Genomic DNA, 16480 nt, shown 5'->3' with positions numbered 1-16480 from the left:
CATATAACATTTTCTTTACACTAGCTTGCTATGAATTGAGAAAAATAGCAACTGATGGTGTATCTTTATGCTATTTACATTTACATAAAAAGAAAGGAGGCAACCATATGATTGAGCTTTTATTTTATCACTAGCCGACTGAACTTTGTACCGCCTAACAGTTGATGCTTTAATATTTTTTTTTTACTTTTTTTTAATACTTATTCTGCTATTACAGACCCCAGATCAGCTAGTAAAATAAAAAACAGAAAATAAAGTTAATAAATCAACAATTACATTATGTCAAACAATAAAAATTAGGGGGGAAAGGGATTGTTAGTAATGAAGACTGAGAATCCTATTGCTAGCAATTTACCCAACCAGGTCGACCTCATCGCGGTTCTCCCTGGAAACTATCATGGTTAATTTCTGATGAATTCATCATAATGGGCTAACTGGCCTGTTTTCATTCTCATCTATCTCCCTTCATTGGTGGTCCGCCAGCGTATCCCGTTAGCGCAGACGGGGTTACCATACCGTTTTCACCCAGCAAAAAATAAAACAATAAAAATTATAAAACACGCTGTGTCACGTCACGCAATTGACGTTTTGCGTCACGCATTTTGCCTTCCCAGAATCTCTCCACTAACACTTGAACTTTATGGTATGGTATTAAAGTTCAAATTGACTCATAAGTATTATTACTAATTGTTTGTATGGGAGTATAGATAGATGTTCTTTTTAGACTTTTTTAGGCAATTTTAAAATTTTTCTCTGCGTAAGAACCATCCTCGTACATCAAGGAATATTCCAAAAAAATAATTAGCGAAATCGGTCAAGCTGTTCTTAAGGTTTGCGTTTAGCAACACATTCAGCGATTAATTTTTATATTATAGATTCCTTCTATGTAATTCCTTGTTGACTCTAACTATCATGACTTCTATTTAAGACGGCCACGATCAGCCATGACGAAATTATTTACAGTTTGGTAACATAGTATCTTAGAAAAACGTCATTCTAACAATCGCGTTCTAAGTATTGCAGGCCTCTGAGCAATGCTATTAACATTGACAATTTGATATGTCTGTGCCAAAAATGTCAAACTTTCGGGTTGTCTTTAGACATTTGACAGCTCAGCTGTGTTAATTTCAAACAAAAATAAATATTTATCTGTGAATGAAATTCAGGTGTTTAACTTTCATTTTTAATATTTATATATTGTTTGTAAACAAGCCATACCTATATTGAATATTGCAAAAATCATTCTTGTTGATATGGCTAGTAAAAATGGGAAAGATATTATACAATACGTGCCCTTTATGTCGTTTGTGCATCCTTCATTCTGGCATACCCTGACAGAGATGAAACTTGATGTAGACAAATTGAACGACACCACAAAACAACTTTTTGGGCGTTTCACGTACAGAGAGGATATTGGCTCCGTGTTTGAAGTGGACGGCACATCGTTCAACAGGTTTGTTATAATTTGCACTGTCTACCCTCTAAAAGACAAAGTAGTTGCTAATCTCCATTGTTAGCAATATACTTCATCAGTTCAATCTCTAAAGTTTTTATAAAAATCATTATGGTAAATTCCAATAAAATCTACTGTCTACCATTGTACATAATAAACACTCCAAGTAAAGTTATGATTAAATATTTATCATACAAATTATTAATAACAATAATTCTTATATATATTGTCAATATGTGCAAATAAATTCAGAATTATTAAACATCACCTTGAGTGTCAGCATAGAATGGGTCATAAGAGCTGACTAAGGGAGAACAAGGGATGAGCAGTACCATCCTGCTCTCATAATGTCAGGCTTGAAGATAACTTGAAGAGACAGTTATTATGACTGTATGGCAGTTTTATAATTCTGTATATAACTGTTTATTTTATCTTTTATAAAGCCCCATAAAAATAAATATTTTTATTTTAAGCTCACCTCAAAGAGAACAATTTTATGAAAATGTGAGAGGAATTATAATGAATAAAAACACAATAGAAGAATTTAAGAATATTGACAAAGCTATATTATTGAACACTATTGGTAAAACAATTTGGGCAGATGTAAAGAAAAAGACATGGATTAATATGCCAAATATTTTGTTAAACTTTGTTGTTCTTTCATTCGCTGTAAGTATTGTTCATATATCAGTTTTTATATTTTTGTGTCACTTCATTATGTATTATTATTTAATATTATTATGTTACAATAACATGGTATATTTATATTTATATGTTACTAAAAGTTATGCAATATATGGTCAATTTTAGGTTAAATTAGCAAGTTATAGCCTAAAAATTATCTTTTTTTTTTTCTATAAAAGCCTTATATTTACCATTTCATGTTTGTAAATCTTATGATTTACTAAAGTTTTACTAATGTATGAGCTTTTGCATCTTTTACATAATTTTAATGAATTTATATTCATATTATTGTATTCATAAGCAAAATACAATAATATGCTATTCCAGACTAACCTCTGTGGTTTTTGGTATACTTGTTTTTTTTTTTGTTTTGGTTTTATGGTGAAAATAAAAAATAAATTTTATTTTTAATTTGATAATTTTTATTAAAGATATTAATGTTTGTTGACACATTATACATAATATTATATAAAATAAATTTTTGTCTTGCAGGATCTCAAGAAATTTCATTACTACTACTGGTTTGCATTTCCCACTCCTAGTCAGCCCACAGTCTATTTAAATGAAAAAGCAAAATTGATAACAACTCAGTTCAGTTTCGATCAACTTCAATTATTAGTCCAAGGGTACAATTCATTAGATTCAAGTCAAAAATCATTCTTCATAGTTACCAAAAGTGATGATAAGTTGTCAGTAATTCCATTGTCAAATATTTTACAACCAAACTGCAATGAATTAAGTCTTGATTTATCAGATGTGTATTTTGTGTTTGCTGATCCAAGTAACACCGATAATCCTGGGTGGCCTTTAAGAATTTTCTTAGCAGCTTTACTTGATCATTGCACAAATCTTTCTGGGAAAAATATTCAAGTCATTGGTTTGAGGTGCAATGTTAAATATGAAATTGCAAACAGTCTTGTTTATTCTATCTACATTTCTCAGGTAATTGTTATGTTCTGTATTAATTTATGTATATGTTTGTAACATTTTTTTTTTCATTTAATTAAAGAAAACAAAACAGTATTCCTTTATAATGAAGCTTATTTACAAAAAAAATGTTTGAAACTCATTTTTATTATTATATTAGTTTTTTTTGTTTAATATGTATTTTAATTCTATCATGTAGATTTTATATTAGTCTTTAAAAACTACTTTCTTTTGACTTTGAATAATATTTTAAAAGTAATGCATTTGTTTTCTGTATCATATATTTTATATTTAATAAGATTAAAATGTGTGTTTAGGATATTCAATCAGCAGAGAATGCAGGTTGGGTTGGATGGGAGAGAAATGATAAAGGCAATTTTGGCCCTAAACTGGCTAATATGTCAGCGTCAATGGATCCTGTAGTGTGAGTTTTTTTATTTGTTGAGAAATTTGCAATATTTTTTGTGGAAAATCGTAATTAGAAATGAAGATTAAATTAAAGGTCATAGAATGGTCATTTCAAATATATATTTAATTATACATTTCTTAAACAATTGCTTTTCTAAATGTTCTGCAATATATCTAATTGACGGTTGTCTAGGAAAGTTCTCAAAATGTATATTTTCATATGAATTATTGATATCCAATGCAAAGTTTTTAAAAGTCTTTATTTGTAGCTACTTTTAAATAATGTATGAATGAAATATGTCAAAATGCAAATATTACAAATTGTATTAGTTCCTGTTATTCCTATTATTAAAAATCCAAGGTGATCCTCACACAATCTTGATGATGATTGTGTGGTATGATAGGCATACCCACAATCCTAATAGATTTATGATGGCTTCCTTTTGGTGCTGTAGCAGATTATGGCGCTGAGGTTGGTAGTTTAATTTGCACTGTTTGTAAACATAGGTAATCTAACTTGAACAAACTAATATCTTACAGGTTTATTAATTTATTAGTGTCCGCACCATGGCTTTGCATACGTGGTACTATACACTGTAAAGAATCTTGGGCAGGTCGTCATATATTTTTGTAAACATATTTATAGGAGCATTCCTATATATCATATATATGTAAACATCTTTATAGGAATGCACTATATCGTGAGTGATTTTCACAACTTTTTTTCAGAGCTGGATATGCCTGCAGTAAACTATAACTTGAATAGTTTCTATATAATTATGTTTAATTTAAATTATTCAGCTTTTGCTAAACTGATTTATCTTTAAATATTTTTCAGTTTAGCTGATACGTCATCAGATTTGAACATCAAACTAATGAAATGGCGTTTAGTACCTAATATAGATGTAGAGGTGATGAAGAGTACTAAATGTTTATTATTGGGTGCTGGTACGCTTGGATGTCATGTGGCTCGTAATCTGTTGGTAAGTATTTATCGTTTTTTATACTTTTTTTTATGCAATTTAGAATGGCAAGCAAGCTGATGGCTCACTTTATGGAAAGTGGTAACCGTCGCCTATAGACATGAACAGTACATGAATATATACATAGCAATACTCTTTTGGTCTCATAATATATCATTGATATAACTGTTACCCTTTTAAAATATAATGTCTTCATCTACCCGGTCTTGAGTAGATTGTACCTTTTGCAATAATCAGTATTGGATTGCGTAGTATACGTCCACAATAGAGGTACAAGGTAATTTTGTTGGAGCTATTTATTTCAAACTAAAATATAGATTATCAAACACTGATCACACGCCAAGGCGTAAGTGGGACCAAAGAATTATCCTGCATATTCCTTCCAGTATATTCCTATAGTATTGTTATTTGTGTTCACAATTTCCCAAAATTATTTCGCAGTCGTCGCCTTTGACAATAAAAAAGTCTCCCGACAAAATTTTAAGTTAATATTTTTGCGATATTTAGTTACCAGCTTACTGAATTAGCTATTACAAATATTATTAAAAAAAAATATTTTGTTCTTTTATTTATTTATTTAAAGATAACCAACAAAGCATACGTTTATATCTACTTAAAATACATTATAATAAGGTTACATTTTAAAATGCTGCCTCAATTAAAGGCCGCCTCGCACGCAATTACAAAAAAAAGGAACAAAAATTAAGCAACATAACAAAAATTTTATCTAAAATTTAAATGATGCTGACTACTGCGTACAGTAATCGTATCATATTGATGATTATATTAATTGACATATTTTCTTCAGGCTTGGGGATTTCGTCATATAACATTTATTGACAACGGTAAAGTGTCGTACTCAAATCCGACGCGACAAGTACTCTTCAATTATCAAGATTGTCTAAATGGAGGACGTAAGAAAGCTGAAGCAGCGGCCGACAATCTTAAAAATATACTACCTACTGTAGTAAGTATGTATTATGAATATCAAATCATCAAATTTGTCAATTTAAGTGAGGGATGGGTATGTTCCTCTAAAAGCCTAACTGCGGTTGCCAACTCGCCTACTAAGCGTGGCAACTACTGGCAAAACTTCCCTTTAGGGGAAGGCTTATGTCCAGCAGTGGACAGTTAACGGCAATGAAATAATATAAATTAAATCACTGTATTTACAACGCGCTGCTTTATGGCTGTGCTGGGATTATATTACTTTATAATACATTACCTTATTTGTAAATCTAGATGAATTAATTTAGATATATATATATATATATATATATATATATATATATATATATATATATATATATATATATATATAATATATAAAATTACTCAGCCTGAAATTATACTGAAATTAATTTTAAGTCAAGTAATTTTGTTGTTAATCACTTATAGTTTTATTTTACAGACTGCCAAGGGTTTAGTAGCTCATATACCAATGCCTGGTCATCCTATTGGAGAATCTCTTAAGGCCGAAACTATATCCAATATCAAGACTATTACTGAAGCTATCGCAGATCACGATGTGATATTTTTGTTACTCGATACTAGAGAGGCAAGATGGTTGCCTACACTCGTCGCAGCACATTATGGAAAGGTTAGAAATATATTAGAACAGTTCCCTACAGATAAAAGTAAAGTCATTGTATCCAAATTTGGCATAAAATAATAAAACTACCAATATGTCTACCAAGAATCAATTTAATAAAAGCAATTACTTATTTTTGAGTCATTAGGGTTTTTTTTTTTTTTCATTAGGAGAGAAAATGTTATAATTTTTTTAAAGATATGTAGGCAGGGCACCATTGAGTGATGATAGGTGAGGATAAAGTGAAGCAGGTTAGTTGGCTTCTCGTGACGAATTCTACAATAATTGACGAAATCTTTATTATGTTTTATATGTTAAATATAAACTAAACTTCTAATACATTTAAGGTTTATAATGATAAGAATTATCATTAATTTACGTGAATTTACTGGGTACAGAGGAATAACACCTGAGTCCTCAGGAATGGCAACGCATGGGGGTATCATGGGCGAAACATACTCTGTTATGTCCATGATACTGCTCATGTCTATAGGCGACGGTTACCACTTTCTATCAGGTGGGCCGTCAGCTTGTTTGCCATTCTAAGTTGTATAAAAAAAAAGCCTCTCTGCCAATTTATTTCAATATAAATCTTCGCAGATTGGTGCACTTGATGTTCATTAATTGAATGTATCATTTACATTTATATATATGCTTCCCTCAGATAGTAATCAATGCAGCGTTGGGTTTCGATAGTTACTTAGTGATGAGACATGGAATAGGTGGCACGCCATCAGAGGGCGCGACACTCGTCAATGCCACACACATAGCAGGTGGACAACTGGGTTGCTATTTCTGTAATGACGTCACTGCTCCAGGGAATGTACGTAACACTACTCTAGTTTATGGTATTATACAAGTTGGGGGTTAGATAGATTTATTTTTTTAATAGATCATTATAGAGTTGTAATCCCGTCTGCTCTAGGTATCGGTGTATGCTAACGGAGCATCATTGAAGTATGATAGGTGAGGATGAAAATAGTTGGCTAATCGTGACGAATTCATCAAGAATAAACGATAGTTTCATCAAGAATAAGGTATCAATAGCCCCCCTTACTGTATATATATACATGTTCTAACAACCAGAGGGAGACTATGTACAAAAGTCGATTGCTTGGGTACCTCTGTCTCATTCGTGTTTCGACCGTGAAGCAGTTGTGTTTGCATGGCTGTGTTTTGGTTTGAAGGGTGGGATATAGCGTGAATTTACTGGGTACAGAGGAATAACACCTAAGTCCTCAGGAATGGAAATGCATGGGGGGTATCATGGGCGAAACAGTATACTCTGTTATGTTCATGGTACTGTTCATGTCTATAGGCGACGGTTACCACTTTCCATCAGGTGGGCCATTAGCTTGTTTCCCATTCTAAGTTGTATAAAAAAAATCCTCCCTGATATAATTGGCGAAAAGTTCTTTCATGTACAATGTATTGACACTCCAGAATGCAAGTGTTGTTTCTTGTCTCACAGATTACACAGAATTTTTTAGCCTTTTAACCAAAACATAACAACATATTTCAGTTGTTAAACGGAAATATAATTTGTAATTATTTATATTGGCTTTACTCACATTGTATGTTCGGGGATGCCCGATTAGTTTCGAAGTCAATAGGAGCCCTTATTCATAAGCACGGTTCACGGCTGTGTCCTATTGATTTCTAAACTAGTTGGGCATCCTCGAATTTAAAAAGTATATATCACTATTATTATTATTTAACAATAGGAATGACTATTTTGTGTGTTTCAAAAGCTAAAATTATTTCGCTCTTTGCTTCCGAATTTAATTAAAGTTAGGTACGGTTACATTTACATAAACGTATATTTTCAGTCCCTTAAAGATCGCACTCTTGACCAACAATGCACCGTAACACGGCCAGGCGTGGCGGCAATAGCCGGGGCGCTTGCTGTGGAAATTCTAGTTGGATTGTTGCAGCATCCTCTAAGGTAATCTTATTGCATTTTTTTTTTTGTTTTAAAATACATTGTTTATTCTCTAATAATATTTTGTATTAACTGTATGTATGTTCATGTATTATGGACTTGGGATATGTATTGGCTTTTTTTTTATTTCTAAAGAAGTTGATGATTGAAAATATTAAATGTTGAATCTCAAGGAATTATATTATCCATGCTTCAAAAATACTGTGCCGCCCATAATGATACTCATTACGCGTAGCCAAAGCAGAGGATCAAGTATATTCCTTATCAAAAAGATATATGTAATTTTAGTATGTATGTATATCAATAATTAGTAGTACCGCATTCGAATATTCTGACACTTCTCTATGGTTGACTGGGAGAGAATACTTTTAGCATTAAGTCCGCCACGTACACATATTTGTACTAACGAATAAATAAATAAAATAATTTATTATTATTATAAGTTATTTTATTTATTTATTATTTTAAACATATTTTTACAGGGTAGAAGCACCAGCGATATATAACTTGAATCAAGAAATTGACACCATATCATCAGATATGCAAGGTGTTTTGGGCCCCGTACCACACTCTATCAGAGGATTTCTCCATTCATACCAAACAGTAGTGCCAACATGCGGGAAATTCAAACAGTGCATAGCCTGTTCTGATAATGTTTTAAACAAGTACAAAGAAGCGGGAATGGAGTTCTTGTTCAATGTATTCAATAGTGGAAAATATTTGGAAGAAGTAACTGGATTAACAGAATTACAATTGTCTGCAGAAATGACCGATGTAAGTTTTATAGTTTTTTTTTTGAGCATATTTTCAATTCAATGATATGAGATGAGCATCAATCTTATGTACAAATATTCACTATTGCTTTATTTTATATTATAAAAATTTTAGAAAATCACTTTAATTCCAAAAAATTGTTATATCGAATTGGCCCTATCTCACATATGTTATATGACAAAGGAAAACCTTTCTAGTCTTTATTCAGGTATTAATTTTACTTATCTCTTTTGCAGATATTGACATTTTCTGATGACGACGATAATGAATAATAGCGTAGTATTACAAATCCTCTCTCTAAGTCGACCAGACCAGAATTGGGTACAAGATAACTGATAGACATGACATAATTTTAATTTTTTTTTAAGTATACACATAGAAAATACGTAGACCAGTACGAAAAAATATTGTGAGGAGAAATAGGATTATTTGTAATGGAGACCAGCGACCCCACTGTAAGCAATATACCCCCTTCGGGTCAGCTTCTGTGTGATCCTCCTTGGAAACCATTATGTTTAATTCTTGATGAATTTGTTACGATGGGCATAGGCTAACTGACCTGCTTTCATCCTCACTTATCATCACTAACTGGTGCTCTGCGAGCGGTGGTATTATTCTTGTATGCAGTTACCATTCTATTATCATCCATTTAAAAATAACATGTACTATGAGAGGACTGAACCCATGACCATCAGAAAGCGACGCAGTGTCTTAAATTTATACCATGATTATTATTTCGGGTACTTATAACAAATACACAAATAATTTTACATTCTATATTACTGTATATATTACAACATAAAACTGAACTATTTTAAATTAACAATTAGGGGTTCATCGTCATTTGTATAGGTGGAAGTGGGTGTTTCTCAGGATTTGTAATCAGTTTGACTGGTTTCGGTGGCTTAATCTTTCTGCCGTGTCGGCCGTCCTTGCGCTTCCAGAGACCAGACCGTGGCCTGTTACCAAGCCATCTATTCCGCTGAGGTGATCCAATAGGGGTATCACCATGATCCACATTAGACAGACGACCTACAATGCAAAACCTATAATTAATATTGAACACAAACGTTGAACACACCTCAGGAATGGCAACGCATGGGGGTATCATAGGCGAAACAGTATGTGTGTGTACTGTTATGTCCATGATACTGCCCATGTCTATAGGCGACGGTTACCACTTTCCATCAGATGGGCCGTCAGCTTGTTTGCCATTATAAGTCGTATAAAAAAAAATATATTATAAATGACTATTTGAACGTTTGTTTGTTACTTGTAGCACTTTAACGACTTAATTAATCACTACGAAGTTTCGTATATATATACTAAATGAAATGGAGAAATAAATAGGCTACATTTTATCCGAGTCAATAAACATATCCCAGATAAGCGGACGAAGTTGCTGATAAAAGATAGTTATTAATATAATTCGTTAAAATAATTAAAAACACTTAAGCGTCCTAACAAGATTTAGGCGTATATTCAAACATACGATGATGTATGAAATCGTTAACGGAGACACTTGTTATTATTCTACTTTGAGCGATACTCTCCTGTCGCAGTGTTATTAGATTCTGGTATCTAATTGGATAAGTCGACTGACGTAAATGAAATGTAATAGAAGTAGCAGATGCAAGTCTACCATTTATAAAGGGCCATTTGATATTTTGAAACCAAATTAAATATGTACTTGAACTTATATTAGAACTGTGAAAGAATCATTAAAATTTTATAAATTTTGTTGTTAATTTGTTATATAATAAAAATCACCTCAATTTACATATCTATTGATCCACTTATCATTTTAATGCAAGAAATTTCGGTTCGAAACACGACTTGTAATGTGAACTTATATTTTTTTTTAATGATTGGTATATTGACTGACATGAGCAACATTGAAGTATAGTTTGACAGCCCCATTGCTAGCAATATGCCTTATTAGGTCGACCTCCACGTGGTTCCCCCTGGAAACCATCGTGAACAATTCTTGTTGAATTTGTCACGATGGGCTAACTGACCTACTTCATCCTCACCTATCATCCTTCACTGGTGCCCTACCGGTGTATACCGATAGCGCGGGTGGGGTTACCAATCCATTATCATCCATTAAAAAAAATATTGAAGTATAACATGTTTTAAATGTTCATTACATAATGAAAAGAACTAAATAAATTTTAGTGTCACTCACCAACGACTGCCATACAATATTGATTAAAACTGAACTGTCTCTTGGAGGGCATCTGAACAATGACCCTATCATCTTGTTTCCGCAGTATCGTTCCAAAGGTTCCTGCAGCATGGATGTATAGTCCCCCTTGTCCTAAAATAACCATAGAAAATCATTATCTCAATTTCGTGATATTAAATTATATTGACTGTGAGTCACTTTTAATTACTAATTAACTCTTCGATGATAGATAACACTGATAACAAACCAAATCCGAGTGACATTGTTGGGTTTGTTCTCCTACCATGTTGGTTTCTAATGTTGTTGGTAAAATATGCACGTCATCTTATATTTACCACAATGGAAAATTGTCAGAAAATTATATCATTACATGGCTGTACTACACAATTCACAATTGTGCAGTACAGTCAGGAAGAATGTAAAGTCATTTCACAATTTGCCTCTGGTTTCTTTTAGTAAAGGCTTTTTCCATCTGTTGCGATTAATCTACTTGTCACTCTTTTATACAATTATTATACAAATTAAATATAACAGAAGTAACATGTTTTCAGATTATAAGTAATTTCACAAATTACCTGGTTCCTTTTCAATACAATGTACCAGTGTACCAGCAGGTAAAGCACCCAATATATAAGCATCACCCTCATTTGCTCGTACTGAAAAATAATGTAAATTTTCACATTTTGTCTAATAACAGATCCAGTTGAGACATTGTCCATTTTAAGTTAGATTAGTTTTGTATTAAGAGTGTGATATTTATAAGCTTTGATTTTTTTTAATAAACTATGAGAAGGGAAAAGATAATTATACCTGGTATCCTAGGCAGTTCTCTAGAGGACTTTAGAATTTGTCCTGGTTTCATGTTTTCTGTTGCTAATATATATTTAAGTTTTTCGCCAACTGCAACTAAAGCAATATGAGCTGTTCTACACCCATCCTCCATTATCTGAAAAAATATTAGAAAACATAGTATTAAATAAATACTTAATTGATTTCATAAAATATTACTTTAAGGTTTATATTACATAAACAAAATTGGACACAAAATACTAGATTCGAAACTTGTCAAATTTGATTATTTTGTAAAATTATTAAAGATACTTTGGTGATATTTTAAGAGTTTTAAATATAGTAATAATGTAACACAATTTTTGTCTTTACTCTTTTGTATTGTATGATTTTGTAAAAAACACATATTAGCAAGAAACATTGCGATTATGTGGGTTATAATTAATTCAGGTAAAGATCCAGTATTATCTGTCACTTTATATTCATTCATAATAATAAAAATGAAATTTGACCTCAAATTACCTTTGATTATAAAATAATCAACAAAAACTACAAGTCTCAATTCCAGAGCCAGAACACTTAAATAGAAACTCTTACTTATGACTATTTATTTTATAACAATAATAATGAAACTACTGTAATTATTATGTTATTATTTAGTGACAATTGTAAATTAAAGTTCATCAGCAAATTAAATTCAAATTTGTTCTGCCATTTAAGAGTTATTGAGAAACAAATATCTATATGCAGTTTGTTACAGCCTGGTGTGGGTGCTTATGGCCAAGTATTATCACAAAACTTCACATTAATTAATAATAGGATTTCACACAACTATTGTGAGTATACCCACATCATATCAGCTGTTAAATTATCCACTGCTGAACATAGGCCTCCCTCTTTGGGAATGTTTTGCCAGTAGTAGCCACACTTGGCAGGCTGGTTGGCAACCGCTGATGCCCATTGCTCAATTATAAAGTTCCCTTAGTCGCTTCTTACAACACCCACAAGTGAATATACCCGCAAGTAACCAATAACATAGGTTTAGCTTCCATTCCATTGTCTATTAATATATCATATACATAAAGAGTAGGAGGATGAAGATGATACATAAATGAACATACAATATAGGATGAACTAGAAAACATCTATTAATTTAATAAGCCTTGGTGAAAAATTAAGACAGTGAATGCTAACTCTTGAATAATTACTGATATGTTTGATATTTACAAATGCAATGTTTTTCTACCAGTTTCATCATATATACCTGTATAACTTTCTCTTCTTGTGGTGGGCCCTCAGTAGGACCATCTCTGACCCAGTCTATCCAGTGATACTTGTGTTTGATGCCACCACCTATACCTTTTGCAACCACTCGACCTAATAAAAATACAATAAAATAATTGGTTACTGTTATTTATCAACATGAGTGATAAATAGGTGTATGAATAATCAATAATTATTATAGCTTCATAATAATATTAAGCTTTCATAAACTATTTTGTTACTATAAATGAGAACCTATTAGTGGCCTAGTTATATAGACTATTCCTAGACCATTTCCATTTATACTAATGTAGTTATGGTTTTCCTGTATAAATAAATAATATTGATGATTATTATTACACAAATAAGCCAACCTGTAACTGGATCTCTGCCAGCAAGATTGGTTACTTCTAAAGGTTTCACTGTATATTCATCGGTGAAATGTACAATTCGTCTATAACTTTTACCAAATCCTGGTTTAGGTTTTTCAATATTGGGTTTACTAGCAAAATGAAATGCAGTAACATGGACTGCTCTTCTACTGATTATAGTAGGTGCTAATACGAGGTTAGCAAATAATCTATTCAATGCCATACTTTTATGGCCTTTGTCTATACAACTTTAATATTTTTTATTGATGATTAATGACCGAATAGTTAACTATTTTCAAAATCAGTAAGACAAAAGATTTTGTAATATAACCTAAAAAATAAATAAAATTTAATTTATTATAGCTAAGTTAATGTCAAGTACGTATTGTCAAGCGTCATATGTCAAATTTAAAAATTGTTTAGTTTTGACAAGTTATGAGAAAATCCAAAAACAAATGTCATATATTAAAAATCTAAGAACAACGTTATTCCTTGTTCTTAGTTAAAAATAGCACTAAACATTCTTTATGTTCAACTTCAATATTAAACTAAATTATTACCTAATTAGAATATTTTCTTAGTTACCTCCTTATTCATAAAAACGTTTTTTATGAATAAAGAGGTAAATCTATGATATACACAGACACATGACAAAAGATTAAATAAAGATTCGCAAACGGTCATATAGTTTGATAAACAGTATGCGGAGCCTAATATATGTAATATATATAATAAAGGAATTAGAAAAGGCTAATTACAATTTGTTGTTCACATTGCAATTAAACTATTTTCATATTAAGTTTCTGGAGGCTTACCATCAGCTTATAAGAAACCATCTTTATACAGGGCAGTTCAAAAGTAGACCTTAAACACTATTGTTTAAATTCATACTATGACGCCTTTAAAGGTGAACTATTTAAAAATTGTTTTCCACCGAGTGAATAGCTTAAATTGTCTCTGGTCGTCTGGCCTAATATTACTTTACCGCGAACATTCAAACACTTAAATAATTATTACCAAATTTTCATGAATATTGAACAAGAAATTTCATGATAATTACCAATTTTGATATAATAAATATTATGAATTCTTGTTAACTCGATATAAAAACCCAGTGTTTTTATAGTTTAAATCACTTTACAAGTTAATAAACAGTATTAAGAATTTGAAACCGTCGTCACTCAAGTGGCAAAAAAAGTTTTAAATTTGAAGTGTTTTAAAATAAAGTTGAATAAATCCAAACTTGCTAAAGTGTTTAAATGTGAACAATGGATTGGGGAGTAGCACTTTACTTTCAGTATTTGGCTATCCTTTGTGCTTAAAGGTCTTCAAAACTATAATGTCGTGAGTAACTATTTATTGTTAGTTTAATAAAAATCTTTGTATATTAGCAGCCACGTGTGTTATATTATAGGTCTATTTATATTTTTGTGTTTATTATTATATGAATTGCAGTGAAACACAACAAAGCAGACGGCGCGTCACATATACCCAACTGCAAAATTTATGGGAATTTCTTAAAGATCATAGGGAAATTGCAGTTGGGTACAACAAGTCTGCTCAAGCCCGAGAACACTCGAAACAGATGTGGTTAAGAGTTGCATCTGTATTGAATTCTGTAGGTGAAGGCGCTGTTAAGTCTGGCCCCGAATGGTCTAAGGTATGTTCCAATAAGGTTTATTCTCTTAAACATCTTTTTATACCTATTTCTCTTTTTTATAAAATTTTTTTCTTCTAGTATTGGGTGGACCTCAAAGCTAAAATAAAAAGAAAAAACCGCCTGAGGAGAGATGCCTCGAGTCAGACAGGAGGAGGTCCATCAATTTATGAAGAATTGTCAGAAATGGATATAAAGTTCCTGTCCATTTTAGGAGCTGACTATGGTTCTGGATTACCTGGTGTACAAATGCAACCAATTCTGATAGAAGTAAGTATTCTATGTATTTTATTTCAGATACCTATATCCTTATTTGTTTGATATAATGTTAAGTACTGAAAACAAAATATATCTCTCAAATGTACCCATGCCAACATGTAGAAGTTTAATATATTATTTTATAGTTATGTCACTTTATTGAGACAATATTCATTTATGTTTCGTAGGAACCGCAACCTGCTGCTTACAATCCTTCCCAACACAGCACCAGTGAAGGAAGAAGTGAGGAGGCAGTTTGGTTAAATGTTGACTTAGAAGGAAATGTACGTATTTAATGATAATTATATTATGCACTTAAATATTTGTAAATGCTTAATTACTATTATGAAATAATAATAATTCAAACATAAAAGTTATAATTCTTTGTGCAAAGGCCTCCTAATATAAAATAATTTTTTATTTAGAGTGATGATCTTACTACTGCAGTATCGAGACCTAGTGATACTGGTACAAATACCGACAGTGGTACAACCCAGATCATAGAAGTACCATCGACATCATCAGCCCATATTATGGTGACAGAAAGAATAGAATCACCAAGACCATCAACATCATCCATTGATATGCAGAGCAATGTCCCATCGGGCATTACTCAATTTGTTGAAGGAAGGGAAGTACCAAGAAGGAGGCGTCGATTGCGACGACGTCACGTGTCCATTGCAGAGGCAAGGGAGCAGTTGGTGGCAACTTCCAGGTCACGAGCAGAAGCAGAGTTAGCCAACAGTCGTTCTATAGAACAGGCTGTTGGTATACTCAAAGAAATGTTGGATGTAATGAAAAGGATATGCCCAAGGTCAGTAATAAGAATAGAATGGTATATTTTTTTTTCAAATAAATTAATTATGTATTTTGAATAATAACTTTATAATTTATATCACTTAATTTAGAAAACAATTTTAGCTGAGAAATATAGGCAAAAAAATTAGATGTTAATCTTTTCAAACAAAAATAGAATACAATAGAAATAATCTTCATTCATTTATTTAAACAATAATTTCAAACTAGAAGCACACCAACACCGACAACCAAATGGTTAAACAGATTCTACTTAAGTAATATGTAATAGAAAAAGAGATAATTCAGTTTTGTTGAAAACATAATAGTGTACAGTTGTAAAGATTTTGTATCTATGAATATGAATATGGTGTGAAATAATATGTACTACATATGT

The 16480-nt window shown here is 31.6% G+C and overlaps 3 protein-coding genes across 3 annotated transcripts; 2 read left to right on the top strand and 1 right to left on the bottom strand.

Moving 5' to 3' along the window:
• Window positions 1-1087: 1087 nt before the first annotated feature.
• On the top strand, window positions 1088-9078 carry LOC113510864 (ubiquitin-like modifier-activating enzyme ATG7). The gene is made up of 11 exons (XM_026894399.3): window positions 1088-1453; window positions 1927-2122; window positions 2630-3079; window positions 3382-3488; window positions 4311-4455; window positions 5264-5422; window positions 5867-6055; window positions 6711-6869; window positions 7876-7991; window positions 8471-8762; window positions 8999-9078. Exons 1-11 carry the CDS (start codon window positions 1254-1256, stop codon window positions 9032-9034), a joined length of 2049 nt encoding a protein of 682 aa, XP_026750200.2. The 5' UTR covers window positions 1088-1253; the 3' UTR covers window positions 9035-9078.
• A 460-nt stretch (window positions 9079-9538) lies between these two features.
• On the bottom strand, window positions 9539-13763 carry LOC113510866 (39S ribosomal protein L2, mitochondrial). Its single transcript, XM_026894401.3, has 6 exons — window positions 13377-13763; window positions 13004-13116; window positions 11761-11896; window positions 11526-11606; window positions 10951-11082; window positions 9539-9794 (listed from the first exon to the last, which is right to left on the bottom strand). The coding sequence occupies exons 1-6, from the start codon at window positions 13594-13596 to the stop codon at window positions 9589-9591; spliced, it is 888 nt and encodes a 295-aa protein (XP_026750202.2). The 5' UTR covers window positions 13597-13763; the 3' UTR covers window positions 9539-9588.
• Window positions 13764-15129: 1366 nt separating this feature from the next.
• LOC128200975 (uncharacterized) lies at window positions 15130-16322 on the top strand. Its single transcript, XM_052896369.1, has 3 exons — window positions 15130-15300; window positions 15477-15572; window positions 15714-16322. The coding sequence occupies exons 1-3, from the start codon at window positions 15217-15219 to the stop codon at window positions 16164-16166; spliced, it is 633 nt and encodes a 210-aa protein (XP_052752329.1). The 5' UTR covers window positions 15130-15216; the 3' UTR covers window positions 16167-16322.
• The last annotated feature ends 158 nt before the right edge of the window (window positions 16323-16480 follow it).

The sequence above is a fragment of the Galleria mellonella genome, unplaced genomic scaffold, assembly GCF_026898425.1.
Source record: "Galleria mellonella isolate WM207_F2 unplaced genomic scaffold, CSIRO_AGI_GalMel_v1 utg32, whole genome shotgun sequence".
Lineage (NCBI taxonomy): Eukaryota > Metazoa > Arthropoda > Insecta > Lepidoptera > Pyralidae > Galleria > Galleria mellonella.
The sequence above is the reverse complement of the archived record's forward strand: the minus strand, read 5'-3'. Positions and strand labels throughout refer to the sequence as shown.

Excerpts from the sequence above, each read along its gene's own strand:
- LOC128200975 (XM_052896369.1), top strand. The coding sequence starts at position 15,217 with ATGGATATAAAGTTCCTGTCCATTTTAGGAGCTGACTATGGTTCTGGA. Across the intron at positions 15,301-15,476 it reads TGCAACCAATTCTGATAGAA|GAACCGCAACCTGCTGCTTA; the intron begins GTAAGTATTCTA and ends TATGTTTCGTAG. Across the intron at positions 15,573-15,713 it reads ATGTTGACTTAGAAGGAAAT|AGTGATGATCTTACTACTGC; the intron begins GTACGTATTTAA and ends TTTTTTATTTAG.
- LOC113510864 (XM_026894399.3), top strand. The coding sequence starts at position 1,254 with ATGGCTAGTAAAAATGGGAAAGATATTATACAATACGTGCCCTTTATG. Across the intron at positions 3,080-3,381 it reads ATTCTATCTACATTTCTCAG|GATATTCAATCAGCAGAGAA; the intron begins GTAATTGTTATG and ends ATGTGTGTTTAG. Across the intron at positions 7,992-8,470 it reads TTGTTGCAGCATCCTCTAAG|GGTAGAAGCACCAGCGATAT; the intron begins GTAATCTTATTG and ends ATATTTTTACAG.
- LOC113510866 (XM_026894401.3), bottom strand. The coding sequence starts at position 13,596 with ATGGCATTGAATAGATTATTTGCTAACCTCGTATTAGCACCTACTATA. Across the intron at positions 11,897-13,003 it reads AAGAAGAGAAAGTTATACAG|ATAATGGAGGATGGGTGTAG; the intron begins GTATATATGATG and ends ATATTTTTTCAG. Across the intron at positions 11,607-11,760 it reads AGAACTGCCTAGGATACCAG|TACGAGCAAATGAGGGTGAT; the intron begins GTATAATTATCT and ends ATTATTTTTCAG.